We start from the raw sequence: 19,280 nt of genomic DNA on the forward strand, positions 1-19,280 counted from the left end.
AGTCCCTCCAGCTTAACAAGGTGGTGGAGGTGGACTCTGACAACACCACAGCCTTGGCTTACATCTCCAAGCAGGGAGGGACTCATTCGTGGAAGTTGTTCTAGATCGCAAGGGACCTCCTCATCTGGTCAAAAGATCGAAAGCTCACGCTGGTAACGAGGTTCATTCAGGGCGATATGAATGTCATGGCAGATCGCCTTAGCCGGAAGGGTCAGGTCATCCCCACAGAGTGGACCCTTCACAAGAATGTTTGCAGCAGACTTTGGGCCCTGTGGGGTCAGCCAACCATAGATCTGTTCGCTACCTCGATAACCTAGAGGCTCCCGTTGTATTGTTCTCCGATTCCAGACCCAGCAGCAGTTCACGTGGATGCTTTTCTGCTGGATTGGTCCCATCTCGACCTGTATGCATTCCCGCCGTTCAAGATTGTCAACAGGGTACTTCAGAAGTTCGCCTCTCGCAAAGGGACACAGCTGACGTTGGTTGGCTCCGCTCTGGCCCGCGAGAGAATGGTTCATAGAGGTACTGCAATGGCTGGTCGACATTCCCAGGACTCTTCCTCTAGGAGTGGACCTTCTACGTCTACCTCACGTAAAGAAGGTACACCCAAACCTCCACGCTCTTCGTCTGACTGCCTTCAGACTTTCGAAAGACTCTCAAGGGCTAGGGGCTTTTCGAAGGAGGCAGCCAGAGCGATTGCCAGAGCAAGGAGGACATCCACTCTCAGAGTCTATCAGTCTAAAGGGGAAGTCTTCTGAAGCTGGTACAAGGCCAATGCAGTTTCCTCAACCAGTACCACTGTAACCCAGATTGCTGACTTCCTGTTACATCTAAGGAACGTAAGATCCCTTTCAGCTCCTACGATTAAGGGTTACAGAAGTATGTTGGCAGCGGTTTTCCGCCACACAGGCTTGGATCTTTCCACCAACAAAGATCTACAGGACCTCCTTAGGTCTTTTGAGACCTCAAAGGAACGTCGGTTGTCCACTCCAGGCTGGAATCTAGACGTGGTCCTAAGGTTCCTTATGTCATCAAGATTTGAACCTCTCCAATCAGCCTCTTTTAAGGACCTCACATTAAAAACTCTTTTCCTCGTGTGCTTGACAACAGCTAAAAGAGCAAGTGAGATCCACGCCTTCAGCAGGAACATAGTTTTCACATCTGAAACGGCTACATGTTCCTTGCAGCTCGGTTTTTTGCTAAACGAGCTTCCTTCACGTCCTTGGCCTAAGTCGTTCGAGATCCCAAGCCTGTCCAACTTGGTGGGGGACGAACTGGAGAGAGTACTTTGCCCAGTTAGAGCTCTTAGGTACTATCTAAAAAGGTCATAACCTTTACGAGGACAATCAGAAGCCTTATGGTGTGATATCAAGAAGCCTTCTCTTCCAAGGTCTAAGAACTCAGTTTCTTACCTATTCAGGCTCCTGATTAGGGAAGCACATTCTCATCTGAAGGAAGAAGACCTTGCTTTGCTGAAGGTAAGGACACATGAAGTGAGAGCTGTGGCTACTTCAGTGGCCTTCAAACAGAACCGTTCTCTGCAGAGTGTTATGGATGCAACCTATTGGAGAAGCAAGTCAGTGTTCGCATCATTCTATCTCAAAGATGTCCAGTCTCTTTACGAGAACTGCTACACCCTGGGACCATTCGTAGCAACGAATGCAGTAGTAGGCGGGGGCTCAGCCACTACATTCCCATAATCCCATAACCCTTTTAACCTTTCTCTTGAATACTTTTTATGGGTTGTACGGTCGGCTAAGAAGCCTTCCACATCCTTGTTGATTTGGCGGGTGGTCAATTCTTTCTTGAGAAGCGCCGAGGTTAAAGGTTGTGATGAGGTCCTTTAGTATGGGTTGCAGCCCTTTATACTTCAGCACCTAAGAGTCGTTCAGCATCCTAAGAGGACCGCTACGCTCAGTAAGGAAGACGTACTTAATAAAGGCAGAGTAATGGTTCAAGTCGTCTTCCTTACCAGGTACTTATTTATTTTATGTTATTTTTGAATAACTAATAAAATAAAATACGGGATACTTAGCTTCTTTGTTAACATGTATGCTGGTCTCCACCCACCACCCTGGGTGTGAATCAGCTACATGATTATCGGGTAAGATTAATATTGAAAAATGTTATTTTCATTAGTAAAATAAATTTTTGAATATACTTACCCGATAATCATGATTTAATTGACCCACCCTTCCTCCCCATAGAGAACCAGTGGACCGAGGAAAAAATTGAGGTGGTGTTGACAAGAAGTACTGGAGTACCTGACCACAGATGGCGCTGTTGTGTTCACCCCCACCTGTATAGCGATCGCTGGCGTATCCCGACCGTAGATTTCTGTCGGCAACAGAGTTGACAGCTACATGATTATCGGGTAAGTATATTCAAAAATTTATTTTACTAATGAAAATAACATTTTTCCTAACAATACAAACCTGTAGCTATTTATACATTCTTGCCCGCCAACCCTGTCCCCAATTAAAGTCCTACCTTCAAGTAAAGTGAAACACAGTCACAGGTGTGTGAGTGAGAGGGGTAGCTAGCTACCACCCCTAACCCCCACTAAGTAGCGGGTAGTTAATCCCCGCTAAATTTTAATGGCTCGTCCTTTCAGCTTTGCCGAAATTAATACCCTTATAAATAGCTACAGGTTTGTATCGTTAGGAAAAATACAAATTACTTCCAAATTTGTCATTTGTTCCGGCGTAAATTTATAGGGGTGTTACTTTCGGCGTAGCTGAAAGTAATACCCCTATAAATAGCTTCAGGTTTGTATACTAGGAAAAATAAAAATTACTACCAAATTTGCTATGTTTGGTCTGTACTGTTGTATGGCTGTGAAACTTGGATCTTGAAGAAAGCAGACGGGGAGAGATTACAGGCTGCAGACATATGGTTTTGGAGTAGAATGCTGAAAATATCATGGACTGGGAGGAAAAATAATGAGGAGGTATTGGAGCTTGTGGTAGTTGGGAGAAACCTTTATCTTCACTGAAAGGTAGGCAAATTTGGTTTATGGGTTACATAGTGAAAAGACAAAAACAAGAATGTCTCTCTCTCTTGCTGGTGAAATCGATGGAAGGAGGCCGAAAGTGAAACCTAGAGAAAACTATATAGATGGATTGGTGAGAATGACTGGGGGAAGAATATCTGCAGTTTAGTTGCTGCAGAGAGCTGGAAATAGGAATGGCGAGTCATGATTGCCGACGTCCTTAGGATATGGCACCTTGATGATGATGATGATTGTAGCTTGGCTAAGCAGTTGATTTCAGCACTATGGTAATGATAATGAAATGACCTAAGTCATTTTAGAACTATAATGTAGAAACTATCAATGGGAGTTTAGGTTGTATTTATTCGTTAAGAGTTCCTTTGCTGATATGGTTTTCAAATATAAGTAAGAAAAAGTTATTCATACTTGTGTATGGTATCATAAATGGAAATAATTTGGGGCTTTGCAGAAAATATTTGTTTAATGGAAGATGATGATCTGAGCTTTTTACAATATTTTTATTGGTTGGTAGATTTCAGAATTTGTTGTACTGTACAGCATATAATGTATATGAGAGTTGGAGTTCATGTTCATAACGTGGAGAGTATTTATCCTAGTTGCTTCAATGCTCTTAAAAATTCTTGCAGGTACAGATGTTCCACTAAAGCACCTTCATGAACTAGATGGAGATTCTGGAAGATGTTTTGTAGTTGGGACCTTGTTCAAACGGCAGGAGTTGAAGCCTTCTATTCTTAAAGAGATATCTGAAGAGGTATGATGATAATTGTTTGTTCTGTAACTGGAATACAAACCTCCGCTATTTATAGGGGTATTTCTTTCGGCAGAGCTGAAAAGATGAGCCATTGAAATTTAGCGAGGGTTAACTACCCATCCCTTTATTTAGTGGGGGTAGCCTTCACTCACACACTTGTGACTGTGCTTCACTTTGCTTTTGGCTCGGATGGAGAACGGTTGTTGCCGCTCTTACTCCTCGCATTTTTGGACTGCCATTAATCTTTTTCTGCTTTTACTTTTCAGTGTTTGTGTGTGTGTTGGCTTCTTCTTGCAGCCATGCATACCTGCCCTGGGCCCTGAGGGCCGCACCTGCGGTGCCTTTATGTCCTCCAAGGACACGGATCCTCACAGCCTGGTCTGCAGGGGCCATCAGTGTGATGAGTTAAATAAGTGTAATGAGTGTCAACAGTGGTCTGCCTCCCAGTGGGAAAGGTTTGGTTGACAGCGTAAGAAGAAGTCTTAAGCAGGACTCCTCTCCTTTGAAGGTTACTTCGAAGCAGAAGAAACACAAGGCTTCTTCTTCCCCTCTCCGACCTTCCTCCGAAGTTCCTGTTCGTTCAGTCTCCTCCGAGGGACTGTCAAGCAGTAGCGTAGGCTGCATAACTCCTGGACAACCTCGGGGCTTGAGATGGTGTTGCTTCCCCTAGCAAAGTAACCCAGTTCCACCCCCCTCCTCGGATGTCCATGTCCTTTTCTCCCTTGTTTCAGGTTTGGCCGTCCTTGGGGTTACTGGGTCCACCCTCCTAGGAGGCTCTGCTGCACTGGGATGCTAGTTTGCAGCATTCGTCGACTTCAAAGGTAGATCCTTTGGTCCTCGTTGACGTCTTGGTGTCTGAGGACTCGTCTGCTACCCTGCTGGCTGACGTTCCTGCCTCTTCTGCTTCTTCCGCCGTTGCCGAAGACTGCGTTTCCCCCCTGGCTAACCACCCTTTTTGGGGTGGGGGAGCAAAGTCCCAGGCTTGTCTTTCCTGCGTGTGTTTCTCCTTTCCGAGGGAGTTCACTCAAAGAGACTCCTCTTCGGAGGACTGCTGGTGACGGTCAGCTCGCTAATCCACTGGGCCCCATGGGGCATCATCATGGTCGTAGACCCCGTCGTGCTTACTCTCCTCTTCGCCTTAGAGGTGCTCCTTCACTATCGGTGAAAAGACGCCTCTTTGACTCGTGAGCTGGGTCCACACAGCCCTCCTTGTTTGAGGGGCCTTCTCGTTCGATGTCTCCTGGTTTCCGACCTTCTTCTGCTTCCAGTCATTCTCATGCCAACTCTGATGTGCTTCATCGAACTCCGGCTTATGACTCCCCGCTGAAGGCGATCCCCTTCCGAGGATGTTCGTCCTTCTGAAGGACACATCCCTTTATCTGATCACCTTCCAGTTACTCGTCAACCTTCGTCTCGCTGACCGCTGAATCGCCAACCTCCTGCTCTTCAGTCTCCTGGTTCCCGACATCCTACCGCTCGTCACGATGACCTTGATCATTGTTCGCCTGCTGACCATTGCCTTTCAACGTGTCAGACCTCCACGCTTCCCCTCCGTTCCCCAAAGCAACGTGACGTGTTGGAGCGGCGCTCACCCAATCGTGTTCCTGCTTCCCACCGCTCAACCTCTCGTAAAGCGCCTACAGAGGTTTTTACAGTAAGCGCTCACCAGCGCTCTCCCAAACGTCACCATTCGCCTAAGTGTCAGCGTTTACTGTGTCGGCGCTCGCTCGCAGGTCAGCAGTCGGTGCTTCACCAACGCCTTCCAACTCGTCAGCCGTCGCCTCCGCATCAGCATTCGCCAATGTGTCAGCCCTCACCAGCTCGTCAACATTTGCCAGGTTGCCAGTGTTCACCAATTCGTCAGCGTATCCCACTCTCTGGCGCTCTCCACAGCGTCAGCATTCTCCATCGTGGCAATGCTCGCCAATGTGGAGGCATTCACTGATGCTTCAGTAACTCACGGTTGCTTAACGACCAGAACCAAAGGCGAGAGACAGCAGCCACCATCTTCCACTAACTTCCAAGAAGTCGCAGCAGGCCTCCAGGACAAAGTTATGTGATCACAAAGGGAAGGAGCAGGAGCAGAAAGGTAGGTCATCGCCCTCTAGATCATTGGTCCTCTCTCTACGAGGAAGGTCAGAGTTCTTTTTTACAGGTCACTGTTGCCCCATTCCCTTCCCTGCATACACATAACAAAGCGACCGCCAGGGAAGGAAGGAAAGGGCATACCAGGTGAATTCAAGATTTTGAAGTTACCGGTCCCTTCATTACCGAACAAGACTCCTCAAAGGGAGCTTAAAGCTTCCTATCCTTCATGGGATTTTTCAGAGAGCCTTGGTTCGGAGCTGTCGTCAAGGTAGTGATGCTGGTATTTGAATCTGCCCTTTCAGCCTGCACATCAGAAAACTCTGATACCCTCCAGTGAGCTTCGGTTATGGCAGACGCACGGCAAGGGACCACAGCTATCTCCCCCCTGAAGAGAAAAAGATTAATTCCTGAGATCGATACTTCGTCGAGGGTAAAGCTGACTCCAGTTAGGCCATTGAGGACAAGGTCGAACCTTTCCGGTTCTTCCCCCCATTCTCTTGGCTCTTCAATACCACTGCCAAGGGAGTCACGTGAGTAGCCTGTTCCAGACTTACCCCGTGACAGTAATGTCATGTCTTCAGAAGTTTCCAACAAGTCCAGACTATCCAGGCCTTCCATGTTGGAAATCTATCTTCCTCCTCGTAAGGAGTATAAGGACTCCAAGATGATGCGTAAGTCCTCTTCGAGGACCTCCGGATCTACATAGGGGTTCAGGACAGTCAGCCACCCTAGAGATGACCGCGACCCACCCCGAGACAAGTTCCCGGCGATTAATGATTGAGACTTCGCTGCCAGACCCGCTTCAGAAGGAGTCAGAACACACCTTGTGGCATGTTCTGACTTTGATGAGGGCCCCTCAACTGGTTGTCCGACCCAGAGATGGCGCCTTAGGAGGGCAAAGACACGTGTCTTCGGTACACAGAAGCCCACTAAGTCCAGTGCAGCTTTGCCCTGGTCTTAGGGACTGAAGAGTGCCCAATGTAAGATCGCCGCTCAGCTCTCCGAATTCTCTTCCTCCCTTCATTCAGGTTCATCCGTCATGTTCCTCACACCTCTTTGTGTTTAGCAAAGGAGGTATTACGAGGTCTTGGACGAGCCTCAACCAGCTCTTCCTCTTCATCATTCTCTGGATGAACTGACAAATGGGGTCTCTCTAGAGTCTAGAGAGACTCTCCGGCCGTCGAGTTGCGTTCTCTCTGGCCGTCAAGTTACGTTCTCAACAGCGGATATTCTTAACCAGGAAGAGGTCGCTAAGTATGCCATGCAGGCTACTTCGTGGCTGTATCCTTGAGAATCCTGGTATGGATGGAGGACTTTTCAAAAGAAAGTACCAGGAAAGTGATGGAAACCTTCCTCCTCTCGGGTACCCAGACTTTCGATTTCCTGGCTCACCAAGTGGTGAAATTGTGGGCCAACACCATCCTCAAATGCAGGGACTTGGTATCTGAGAGGTTCCATCACCAAGTCCTTAATGCTGAGATCGCAAGTCTCAGGAACTCTTCTCTAGAGGGTTCCTCTTTGTTTGAGCCTAGGGACGTCGAGCAAGCTGCAGAGGTGGAAGAAGTCCCATCAGGACTCTCTCCTCCATAGGGCCTTAACATCCTGGCCCTACAGACCACCAGCTCCGCAGCCCAACCGACCCAAAGCCTCAACAAGTAAATCGGCAGCGAAGAAACAGATGTCTAAGAAGCCCTTTCCATCCAAAGACAAGAAAGGCTCAATGTCTTCCTGGGGAGGAAAACATCTTAGAGGGAGCAGCCGTGGCCACAAAAGGCTAGGATAGGGGATCCCCCTGCTCTTCCACCAGTAAGGGATGCCTGCAAAGCTGCTGGAATAGGTGGAAGTAGTTCGGGGCTAATCCCTGGACAGTCTCCGTGATTTGTAGAGGGTATCGCATCCCGTTCATGTCGTCTTTCCCTCCCCTGATCAAGGATCCAGTGACAGTGACAACAGACTCCTTTGCTATGGGATCAGCAAAGGGGGTAGCCTTTCGGTTAGAAGTCCAGACCATGTTGGAGAAGGGCGCTCTCCAGGAGGTCTTCGATGACTCCCCAGGCTTCTTCAGTCGACTTGTGAAAAAGGTGTCTGGAGGTCGGGGACCAGACATCGACCACTCGGCTCTGAACAAGTTTGTCAAACAGACCTCATTTAGCATGGAGACGGTAGACACAGTCAGACAAGCGGTAAGACCACAAGACTTCATGTGCACACTAGACCTAAAAGGACACATACTTCCAGATCCCAATCCATCAGTCTTAAGGACACATACTTCCAGATCCAAATCCATCAGTCTAAAGGACACATACTTCCAGATCCCAATCCATCAGTCTAAAGGACACATACTTCCAGATCCCAATCCATCAGTCATTAACGAAGTATCTAAGATTCAGCCTAGACTACAGGAAATTCCAGTTCAGGGTACTATGCTTCGGTCTTTCCACAGCACCCCCTCCCCCAGATGCTGAAGCCTTGATGAGGATGGGGGCTTAGGGATTAGCAGCTGGGCTCAAATGAACAGTGGGAACTACTTCCCACTGGACCTCGGTGCCTAGCTGTTGATCCAACTAAATCTGTCAGCACTTTCTCTTTTACTTTTGATTATTTCTTTTTTCTCCCATCTCTTCCTTTTGGGCTCGATATTGTTGACGACTTTGGCATGTTCGATTATACTTTGGATGCTGCTTTGGATTTGGCACAGTGTGTTATGGACTGCATTCCATCTCAACCTGTGCCAATATAGACGCCATCACCCTCTGGCAGACCCCATTGGGTGCAGACCAAGTCTGTTAAGAGTCGGGCTCCAGTGATCCGGTTTTAAGTCACCCATATTTGCGGGTAATGGGTGACGCCAGGCATTGGAGTCGACGGTGGGAGGGGCTAACTACCCCCACTGACCAGTGTACGCCCACCTGAAGAGAGGCAGCCCCTCTCTAATAGAGGACTGGTCCCCGCTGAAGCCTCTTCTCGTGTTGGGCCACATGGGATAGGAGGACTGACATCCTCCGATAAGAGGTGGATAACCCGGCAAAGAGGTCTAGTAGCCAACAAAGTCGTGACTTTGTGGGGTTCCCCAACTGAGGATCGGTTAGCAACAGCCCTGAACTTCAGGCTCCCGTTATACTGCTCCCTAGTCCCGATCCCCAAGCTCTTTAGTAAGATGCTTTCCAAGCAGAGTGGATAAACCTGGACGCTTATGCGTTTTCCCTGTTCTGTCTGATGAGGAAAGTCCTCAACCAGGTATGAGCAAGCAACAACTTGCGGATGACTCTAATAGCTCCGCTATGGCATTATGCACCGTGGTTCCCGGACATTCTGCAACTCCTGACGGAGATTCCGAGGGAACTCCCTCCACGGCACGATCTGCTCAGGCAACCACATGCTAACATCTACCACAGAACCGTAGCTTTGCTTTGGCTTCACACCTGGAGACTGTCCAGCACCTCCTCACACACAGAGGTTTTTGTAACAGGTTGCAAAAAGAATGGCTGGACACCTCAGACGAACCACAGAGGCAGTCTACCTGGCAAAGTGGTCAGTTTTCTGTGGTTGGTGTCGTGGAATTGATATCTCTCCCCTCGATGCCACTGTTCCAACTATAGCAAAGTTCCTTTTATACCTTCGGGAAGAATTGCTTCTCTTGTTCTTAGCAGTCAAAGGCTACCGCTCAGCCTTGAGTCTCGCCTTTAGACTGAAAGGAGTAGATATTTCCTCCTCGTTGGAACTTTCTTTGCTCATACGTAGTTACGAGCTTACTTGTCCCCAGTCAGTGCTTAGACCTCCTCCTTGGAATGTGGTTCGGGTCCTTCGGTCTCTGAAGGGCCCCCTTACAAACCATTACACCAGGCTTCGGATCTCCACCTAATGTGGAAGACGGTGTTCCTACTCCCTTTGGCCTCAGCCAAAAGAGTCGGTGAACTGCTGGCGTCTCCCATTCCAGGAGATGGGGAGAAGTAATCCTCAGCTATGTCCCTGAGTTCATTGCTAAGACTCAAAATACGGGTGTGTTTGACTCCAGGTTCGGCCCATTCCGGATGGAGAGTCTTCGTTCTGTATCCGAAGATCCAGACCAACTGTTATTGTGTCCAGTAAGGAGTATGGGGTGTTACTTAATAAGAAGAGCAGCAGCTCACCCCCGTGTGAAAGCGCTTTTCGTTAGCACGGGGAAGGTCAAGAGGAGGCTCCCTAGGAATACTATTTCCTCTTGGATCAGGAAAGTGATTGAGAGAGCTCTCAATCCAGACCCTCCCCCGTCCAAACAACCCAGAGTTCATGATGCATTGCAACGTCCCTGGTGTTCAAGAAAAACTTCCTCTGTGGTGCAGGTACTGCAAGCGGGCTTGTGGAAGCGTCAAACGACCTTCACTGCCCACTACCTGTAAGACGTAACCCACAAGAACATGGAGACTTTTTTTTTCATTGGTCCTTGGGTGGCTGCACAACAAGTGGCCTAATGCCTCAAGCTCCTTGATGGACAAGTAGCAGAGGGTTGAGGGTTGAGGTTACTCGGGTTAGTCTGGGTTGAATGAGTAAGAATGACTGGCTCCTTTCTTCCTTTTACCTTCTTCCCCTCCTTGGGGAAAACAGCACTGCCAAACCTCAACACAGCTGACCTCACCTCTCTTAGGTAAGACTCATTTCCCTTGTGCATCCTGAGTATTTGTATATAATACTTTGTTACGTACCCAATACCTCTTGAGGGAGTGTATTAGGTAAGTCTTAGAACTCTACTCTTGTACTTGAGTTCCTACATAAAGACAATCCACTAGTCTCTCTCACACACAAGCTTCTGCAGGCTGCTATCAGTGCATTACCCTGTATTGGCACTTGATTTTAGTGAGGGTAGGGTTCTTACTACTTCGATGGCAGATCGAAATAGAGAGAACCTTGGGTCACAGCCAAGGCCAGTTGGTAGGACTTCCTACCTCCTAAGAGTAAGTCACCCCTATAAATAGCGAAGTGTTTGTATTTGCACCGGAACAAATAACAAATTTGGAGATAATTTGTATTTTTACTAGCATACAAACCTGGAGCTACTTATAAAAATTGGCCTGCCACCCTGTCCCACAGGAAGTCCTGCCAGAAAGCAAAAGTGGTTACTCGGCCGACAGGTGTGAGTGAGCAGGGTACTCGATCTACCCCATCCCCACCCGCTAACAAGAGGATGGGGGTAGTTATCCCTCACTAAAATTGTCTTGACTAGTCTTTCAGCTTTGCCGAAAGTAATACCCCTATAAAGAACTCCAGGTTTGTATGCTAGGAAAAATACAAATTATCTCTAAATTTGTTATTTTCAATATTAAACTTAGCCGGTGATTATATAAGCTGCAGCTCTGCTGCTCGACAGAAAACTCTACGTTCAAAATCCGCCAGCGATCGCTATGCAGGTAGGGGGTGTACATCAACAGCGCCATCTGTCGTGCAGGTACTCAGTACTCAATGTAAACACAGAACTCAATTTTCTCTCTGTCGTGCCACCGGCAAGACCTACTAATTCGCTGTTGCTAACTGGATTGGTTTTCACATCTTTTTGGTGAAGTACACGTTTCTAGTTTTGAGCTTTCGCTTTGCAGGCTTTATCTTCAATACATCCTTGCATTCTTTTGTTGATATCGGATTATTTGTTAATGACTTTGGATAGTTTTTGAATTCCCCTTTGACTAATTCAAAATGGCTGACCCTTCTCAAGTCCCTAAATTCAGAAAGTGTAATGCTAGGGACTGTTCAAGGCGTCTTTCGAAGGCCTCTATCGATCCTCACACCGTTTGTTCCAATTGTCGGGATAAAACCTGTCAATTGGAAGATCGATGTGAGGAATGCGTTGGGCTTTTGGAATTCGATTTTATCGAATTCCAGAAATATACACGTAGGCTAGAGAGAGATAGAGTCAGGAGAAGTTCGTCTCGCTCCGTTGAATTTTCCTCTCCTCATGCCCCACAACCTATTCCTTCCCCTGTAGTGGTTGCTCCTGATCCCCCTTCTAGCACTCAAGAACCTTCGATGGCAGATATGATGCGTGCCATCCAAGCTCTTGGTGAGAGAGTCGAGTCCTTGGCTAGTGACCGTAACCAGCTCATGGCAGACGTCAAGGAGCTGAAGTGTAAGAGTGCAGTGGGTAGTGATAAAGTGAGTGATAGTGTTGTGGATAGTGTTGCGCTTGAGGGTTCGTCTGTTCGTGCCTGTCGTCCTCCCAGTCCGGGACCTCTTGCAAGCTCCCAAGTCCAGGGGAGAAGCAATGTCGTACGACCAAAGGGTTCGAGAGGCTTTAATCAGCGAACAGACGTTCCCTCCGTGGTTTCGGGCGTATCTACCCAAGATCGCCCCACCCACACAAAGACGAGAGAGCCCATTTACTCCTCGTCTGCGGAAGAGGTTTCTCGTAAGAAACCATGGACCAAGGTCTCGCGGCCTCTTAAGCGCAAGTCTGTCCCTTCCGCGCAAGTCCAACGGCCCAGTTGTAGCCACTGGGTCAGTTCGGACTCGCTGCAGTCTTCCGACGACTGCTCACCTCCTAAGAGAGGCAAAGCGGTACCGCATCAGGCAGTCACACCGTCTGTTGCTGCACCTGCTCCTGTAGACCCTAAGTGGTCTTTGCTGCAGACCATGCAGTCTCAGTTAACGTCATTGATGCAGGACTTTCGTGCGGAGAAGGTTGACGCTGCACCAACCTCTAGCCTACAACCACCCACGGTTGTGCGTCCTGTGGACGCTGAGGCGACCTTCTGCCGCACTCCAGCTGAGAAAGTCCCGCCACCCATGCGTTCCAGTGTACCCTGCCAGCCGCATGTTGACGTTCAGCGACGCACGGAACCTTCCGTTGACGTTCGCAAGGTACAACAACAGTCTAAGTTGTTTTGTTTTGACGCGGTGCGTCAACCTCCGCAACCCAGTGTGGTTACCTCTGCTCGCCCACATCAGACTAGACAGTCTGGAGTAGACGCTATGCGTCCCCGCGCTGCTATGGTTGTTGCCAGTTCACAGACTGGGCAACAGTTCCATGACGTTGCGTCCGGTTCAGTCACGCGTGCACCCGTGCTGCCGGACTCAGCTGACCAGCCGATTCCTACTCCTTTGCCGCTTCCTCCTCAATTCTCAGATGATGGACTCTCTGATGATGACGACGCGGCACACATTGATGACCCACATACGGACCTTGACGAACCCAAGACCACGCAACCCTCTTTGGACTTTAGAAAAGTTCTTGCTCTGTTCAAAGAGATGTATCCGGACCAGTTTGTGTCTGCCGCTCCACGCTCTCCTCCGTCAGAGTTTGCTTTAGGTACGCAGTCATCCGCGCCTGCCTTTACGAAACTCGTCCTCGCCCGCTCGTCCAAGAGAGCTTTACGAGTTTTAGGAGATTGGATGCAGTCCAAAAAGAACCTAGGGAAGACAGCGTTTACGTTTCCCCCTGCGAAACTCTCTTCCAGATCGAGCGTCTGGTATGCCACGGGAGAAGTTCTCGGCTTGGGAGTTCCTGCCTCTGCCCAGGGCGACTTCTCAAGCCTGGTAGACTCTCCCCGCAGGCTAGCCATGAGACGCTCTAAGATATGCTGGTCTCCTACGGACCTAGACCATCTGTTGAAAGGAGTGTTTAAGAGCCTTCGAGGTCTTTAACTTTTTGGACTGGTGTCTGGGAGCTTTGAGCAGGAAGATCTCCCCGTCTGACAAGGAATCTTCCTTGCTCATAATGTCCTGCATGGACAAGGCCATACGTGACGGATCTAGTGAGCTTGCGGCTTTGTTCGTATCCGGGGTCCTCAAGAAACGGGAGAACCTTTGCTCTTTCCTGTTAGCTGGAGTAACACCGTGTCAGAGATCAGAACTTCTTTTTGCTCCTCTCTCAAAGTGCCTTTTTCCAGAGGACTTGATTAAGGAGATTGCTGCCTCTTTGATTCAGAAGGACACCCATGACCTGGTTGCGTCCTCTGCCCGCAAAGCCACCCCTTTGCCTACCTTGTCAAGACCCAGGATGGACACTCCAGCGTCCAGATTCATTCCGCCCTTTCGTGGCAGAGCCTCCAGCAGAGGAGGTGCTCGTGCCGAAGGGAGACGTGGGAAGAAGAAAGGTACCAAGTCCTTTAAAGGCAGAGTCTGACTGCCTCCTTCTTCAGACAGCAGTGGGAGCCAGACTCAAGAACTTCTGGCAGACCTGGGAGAAAAGAGGCGCAGATGCACAATCTGTGAAGTTGCTCAGAGAAGGGTACAAGATCCCGTTTGTACACAAACCCCCTCTAGCAACGTGTCCCATCGATCTCTCTCCCAGGTACAGAGAGGAAGACAAGAGACGAGCTTTGAAGCAGGAGGTGTCTCTCTTACTAGAAAAGGGAGCGGTTGTCAAAGTCCGGGACCATCAATCCCCGGGCTTCTACAACCGTCTCTTCTTAGTGGTAAAGAAGACAGGAGGGTGGAGGCCGGTGCTAGACGTCAGTGCGCTGAATGTCTTTGTCACAAAGCAGACGTTCGCCATGGAGACCACAAAGTCCGTTCTAGCAGCGGTCAGAAAGGAAGACTGGATGGTCTCTTTAGACCTAAGGGACGCATACTTTCACGTCCCCATCCATCCAGACTCCCAACCTTTTCTGAGATTCGTTTACGAAAAGGTTGTCTACCAATTTCAAGCCCTGTGCTTTGGCCTAAGCACAGCTCCTCTTGTGTTTACCAGGCTGATGAGGAATATAGCCAAATTCCTTCATTTAGCGGACATCAGAGCCTCCCTCTATTTGGACGACTGGCTTCTAAGAGCCTCTTCCAGTCGTCGCTGTCTGGAGAATCTAAAGTGGACTCTAGATCTGATCAAGGAATTGGGTCTCCTGGTCAATATGGAAAAGTCTCAACTGGTCCCATCCCAAACTATTGTGTATTTAGGGATGGAGATTCACAGTCAAGCTTTTCGGGCTTTTCCGTCGGCCCCCAGAACAAGTCAAGCCCAGGTATGCATCCAGAACATGCTGAAGAAGGAACGATGTTCAGTCAGACAGTGGATGAGTCTGATAGGGACGCTATCATCCCTGGAACAGTTCGTTTCGTTAGGGAGACTACACCTCCGTCCCCTTCAATTTCACCTAGCTGTTTACTGGAAAAAGGACAAGACGCTAGAAGCGGTCTCGATCCCCATTTCCGAGAAGATGAAGTCGTCCCTGACTTGGTGGAAGGACAGTATCAGCCTCAGAGAGGGTCTGCCCCCGGCTGTTCAGACCCCCAACCACGTTCTCTTCTCGGACGCATCGGACACGGGCTGGGGTGCGACATTAGACGGTCGGGAATGCTCGGGAACTTGGAACTCGCATCAAAGAACGTTACATATCAACTGCAAGGAGCTACTGGCAGTTCATCTGGCCTTGAAAAGCTTCAAGTCCCTCCTTCAAGGCAAAGTGGTGGAGGTGAACTCGGACAACACCACGGCTTTGGCGTACATCTCCAAGCAAGGAGGGACCCATTCTATGACGTTGTACGAGATCGCAAGGGACCTCCTCACCTGGTCAAAAGATCTAAACCTTTCTCTAGTAACGAGGTTCATCCAAGGCAACTTGAATGTCATGGCAGATTGCCTCAGTCGGAAGGGACAAATCATTCCAACAGAATGGACCCTACACAAGGATGTGTGCAAGAGACTGTGGGCCACATGGGGCCAGCCTACCATAGATCTCTTCGCAACCTCGATGACCAAGAGGCTCCCAATATATTGCTCACCAATCCCGGACCCAGCAGCAGTTCATATAGATGCCTTTCTACTGGATTGGTCACATCTAGACCTATATGCATTCCCCCCGTTCAAGATTGTCAACAAGGTACTGCAGAAGTTCGCCTCTCACGAAGGGACAAGGTTGACGTTAGTTGCTCCCCTCTGGCCCGCGAGAGAATGGTTCACCGAGGTACTTCAATGGCTAGTGGACGTTCCCAGAACTCTTCCTCTAAGGGTGGACCTTCTACGTCAGCCACACGTAAAGAAGGTACACCAAGGCCTCCACGCTCTTCGTCTGACTGCCTTCAGACTATCGAAAAACTCTCTAGAGCTAGAGGCTTTTCGAAGGAGGCAGCCAGGGCGATTGCTAGAGCAAGGAGGACATCCACTCTTAGAGTCTACCAGTCAAAGTGGGAAGTCTTCCGAAACTGGTGCAAGTCAGTATCAGTATCCTCGACCAGTACCTCTGTAACCCAAATAGCTGACTTCCTATTATACCTGAGGAAAGAAAGATCTCTTTCAGCTCCCACTATCAAAGGTTACAGAAGCATGTTGGCATCAGTCTTCCGTCACAGAGGCTTAGATCTTTCCAACAACAAAGATCTACAGGACCTCCTTAAGTCTTTTGAGACCACGAAGGAGCGTCGTTTGGCTACACCTGGTTGGAATTTAGACGTGGTACTAAGACTCCTTATGTCAGAAAGGTTCGAGCCACTACAATCAGCCTCCTTTAAAGATCTCACTTTAAAGACTCTTTTCCTGGTTTGCTTGGCAACAGCTAAAAGAGTCAGTGAGATTCACGCCTTCAGCAGGAACATCGGATTTTCATCTGAAACGGCTACATGTTCTTTACAGCTTGGTTTTCTAGCCAAAAACGAGCTACCTTCTCGTCCTTGGCCGAAATCGTTCGATATTCCAAGCCTTTCAAATATGGTTGGAAATGAACTAGAAAGAGTCTTATGCCCTGTTAGAGCTCTTAAGTTCTATTTAAGACGAACTAAACCTTTACGAGGACAGTCAGAAGCTTTATGGTGTTCTATTAAGAAACCTTCTTTGCCTATGTCAAAGAATGCCTTATCATATTATATCAGACTGTTGATACGAGAAGCTCATTCCCATCTGAGTGAGGAAGACCAAGCTTTGCTGAAGGTAAGGACACATGAAGTTAGAGCTGTCGCAACTTCAGTGGCCTTTAAACAAAATAGATCTCTGCAGAGTATAATGGACGCAACCTATTGGAGAAGCAAGTCAGTGTTCGCGTCTTTTTATCTTAAAGATGTCCAGTCTCTTTACGAGAACTGCTACACCCTGGGACCATTCGTAGCAGCGAGTGCAGTAGTGGGTGAGGGCTCAACCACTACATTCCCCTAATTCCATAACATTTTTAATCTTTCTCTTGAAATGTTTTTTATTGTTGTTTTTGGGTTGTCCGGAAGGCTAAGAAGCCTTTCGCATCCTGGTTGATTTGGCGGGTGGTCAAATTCTTTTCTTGAGAAGCGCCTAGATTAGAGGTTTTGATGAGGTCCTGTAGTATGGGTTGCAACCCTTGATACTTCAGCTCCTAGGGGTCGCTCAGCATCCTAAGAGGATCGCGAGGCTCCGTAAGGAAGACGTACTTAAAAAGGCAGAGTAATTGTTCAAGTCGACTTCCTTACCAGGTACTTATTTATTTTATGTTTGTTATTTTGAATAACTGCTAAAATGAAATAAAAAATCCTTAGCTCATAATAATGTAAACATTTATTGCTGGTCTCTACCCACCCCCCTGGGTGTGAATCAGCTTATATAATCACCGGCTACGTTTAATATTGAAAAATGTTATTTTTATAATAAAATAAATTTTTGAATATACTTACCCGGTGATTATATATTAAAGGACCCTCCCTTCCTCCCCAATAGAGACCCAGTGGACCGAGGAGAAAATTGAGTTCTGTGTTTACATTGAGTACTGAGTACCTGCACGACAGATGGCGCTGTTGATGTACACCCCCTATCTGCATAGCGATCGCTGGCGGATTTTGAACGTAGAGTTTTCTGTCGAGCAGCAGAGCTGCAGCTTATATAATCACCGGGTAAGTATATTCAAAAATTTATTTTATTATAAAAATAACATTTTTCTAGCTGCACTATAATTATACTCCTATTATAGAACTCAGGTTCGTATGTTTGGAAAAAATACAAATTACTTTTAAGATATGTGATTTTTAAAAGGTGGATAGTGGGTATAGGTTTGGAATCTGACCGGGGAACTCGAGCAATTATGAGTTTACTTGGGGTTAGAATTGGTTACCTTTTAAACTAGTCTCTCATGGGATTGATAAATTTATCGATCTAGATTGTTACTTTTCCTTTTATATTTGTATACTATCCCACCTCCATCAGTGTGTGAACAATAATATGAACATCAGCATAGGTTCATGAAAATAAACAGAATTTTTTAACGATAAATTTTTATACTTGTTTAATGTTCATATACATGCCCCTTCTCCTTCCCACTAATCATTGAGGTCAATAAACTAATGATTAGGGTCTTGACTTCAAGAACTGAAAAGTAGGGGGTAGTATGTTGTATCAATGACTAGTTTTGGGCCATCAACTGCCAGATGATGTGGTTTCCAAAGGGGGCTGGGTATTTTCCAATGAGAGAGAATGGGAAATTTTTATTTTGGGGTAGACGTCGATACAGCTTCAAGTAGAATCAATAAGAACGTCAGGTTAGTATGGAAGTAATAAATCTTATTAGAATTCTTTATTTTTATTTTATTTGTTTTTTGTTTAAGAGTTGGTTGTAACTGAGCAGGTTTTAAACAAGCAGGTCATTAAATGATAAAGGTCAATGCTTTTTCTGAGTACAGTATTTCTTCTGGTCACAAGGCCTACATTTTTATGGTTCCGTATATACTGTACCTTAATTAACTGATTGATTGGTAGATTTGGAGTTTTATGCCATCCTGACATCAAAGTCATTGATGCCAATGTTTGTTATAAATAAAGAGTAACATGAAATTCAATTTAGAATTATTAAACCAAAGATTTCCTTATCAAAGTTAAATAGCTTTCAGAAGACCGGCTTTCGAAATAATTCTAAAAATACTGCTAGCATAGTATAACACGACCTGCTTAATAATTTTGTCAAGGATGAACCTGCGATCGTTACCTCGAGCCATAAAAAGATATCTATTTTTCAGGGTGCTAAAAGTGGAGCATTCGGTCAACATGTGCCACACTGTGAGGGGTACCAAATAGTAGTCGTCACAATATGGCTGATGTTGGCCGTCATCAAAAACTCTTGTGTCAGCCTAGTGTGACCAATGCGAAGATGACAAAGAGTTGTCTCCCACTTTTGAGGCATCATGTTATACCTCTAAGGAGATTTAACATTGTTATTTCTCTCATCTTATTTCCTTTTAAAGTAACCCAATGCTGTTGCCAATTATTATTCTTGTACCTTATGTAGTAATGGAAATGTGAACTACATCTCTTTTCTAATCTGAATTTTTTTCCAGCTAGAATTGTATTTCATCTAATTGCAACATCTTTAATTTCAGCATCACTTGATGCCACAACCTGTCTTAGAAAAATATGTTAGTAAGGAAGATGAAATTATTTTAGAAGATGAGCTTCAGAGAATTCAGCTTGTTGGAAATGTTGATGTCCCCAAACTTGTTACAGGTGAGTGAAGGGGACACTTGACGGCTTTGAGATGTGTTACATCAATTTCTATTTTCATTTACTGTCTTTCCTTAACT

General features: G+C 47.1%; 1 protein-coding gene across 1 annotated transcript in view; it reads left to right on the forward strand.

The window, feature by feature from the left end:
- The window catches only part of PolD2 (DNA polymerase delta subunit 2), a 115,425-nt gene that overhangs the window by 23,769 nt on the left and 72,376 nt on the right, over positions 1-19,280 (forward strand). Inside the window, exons 2-3 of the mRNA XM_068388282.1 lie at positions 3,640-3,764; positions 19,080-19,203. Coding sequence (XP_068244383.1) covers positions 3,640-3,764; positions 19,080-19,203 — 249 coding nt within the window. The remainder of the gene's footprint in view (positions 1-3,639; positions 3,765-19,079; positions 19,204-19,280) is intronic.

This window comes from Palaemon carinicauda, chromosome 15 (genome assembly GCF_036898095.1).
Source record: "Palaemon carinicauda isolate YSFRI2023 chromosome 15, ASM3689809v2, whole genome shotgun sequence".
Taxonomy (NCBI): Eukaryota; Metazoa; Arthropoda; class Malacostraca; order Decapoda; family Palaemonidae; genus Palaemon; species Palaemon carinicauda.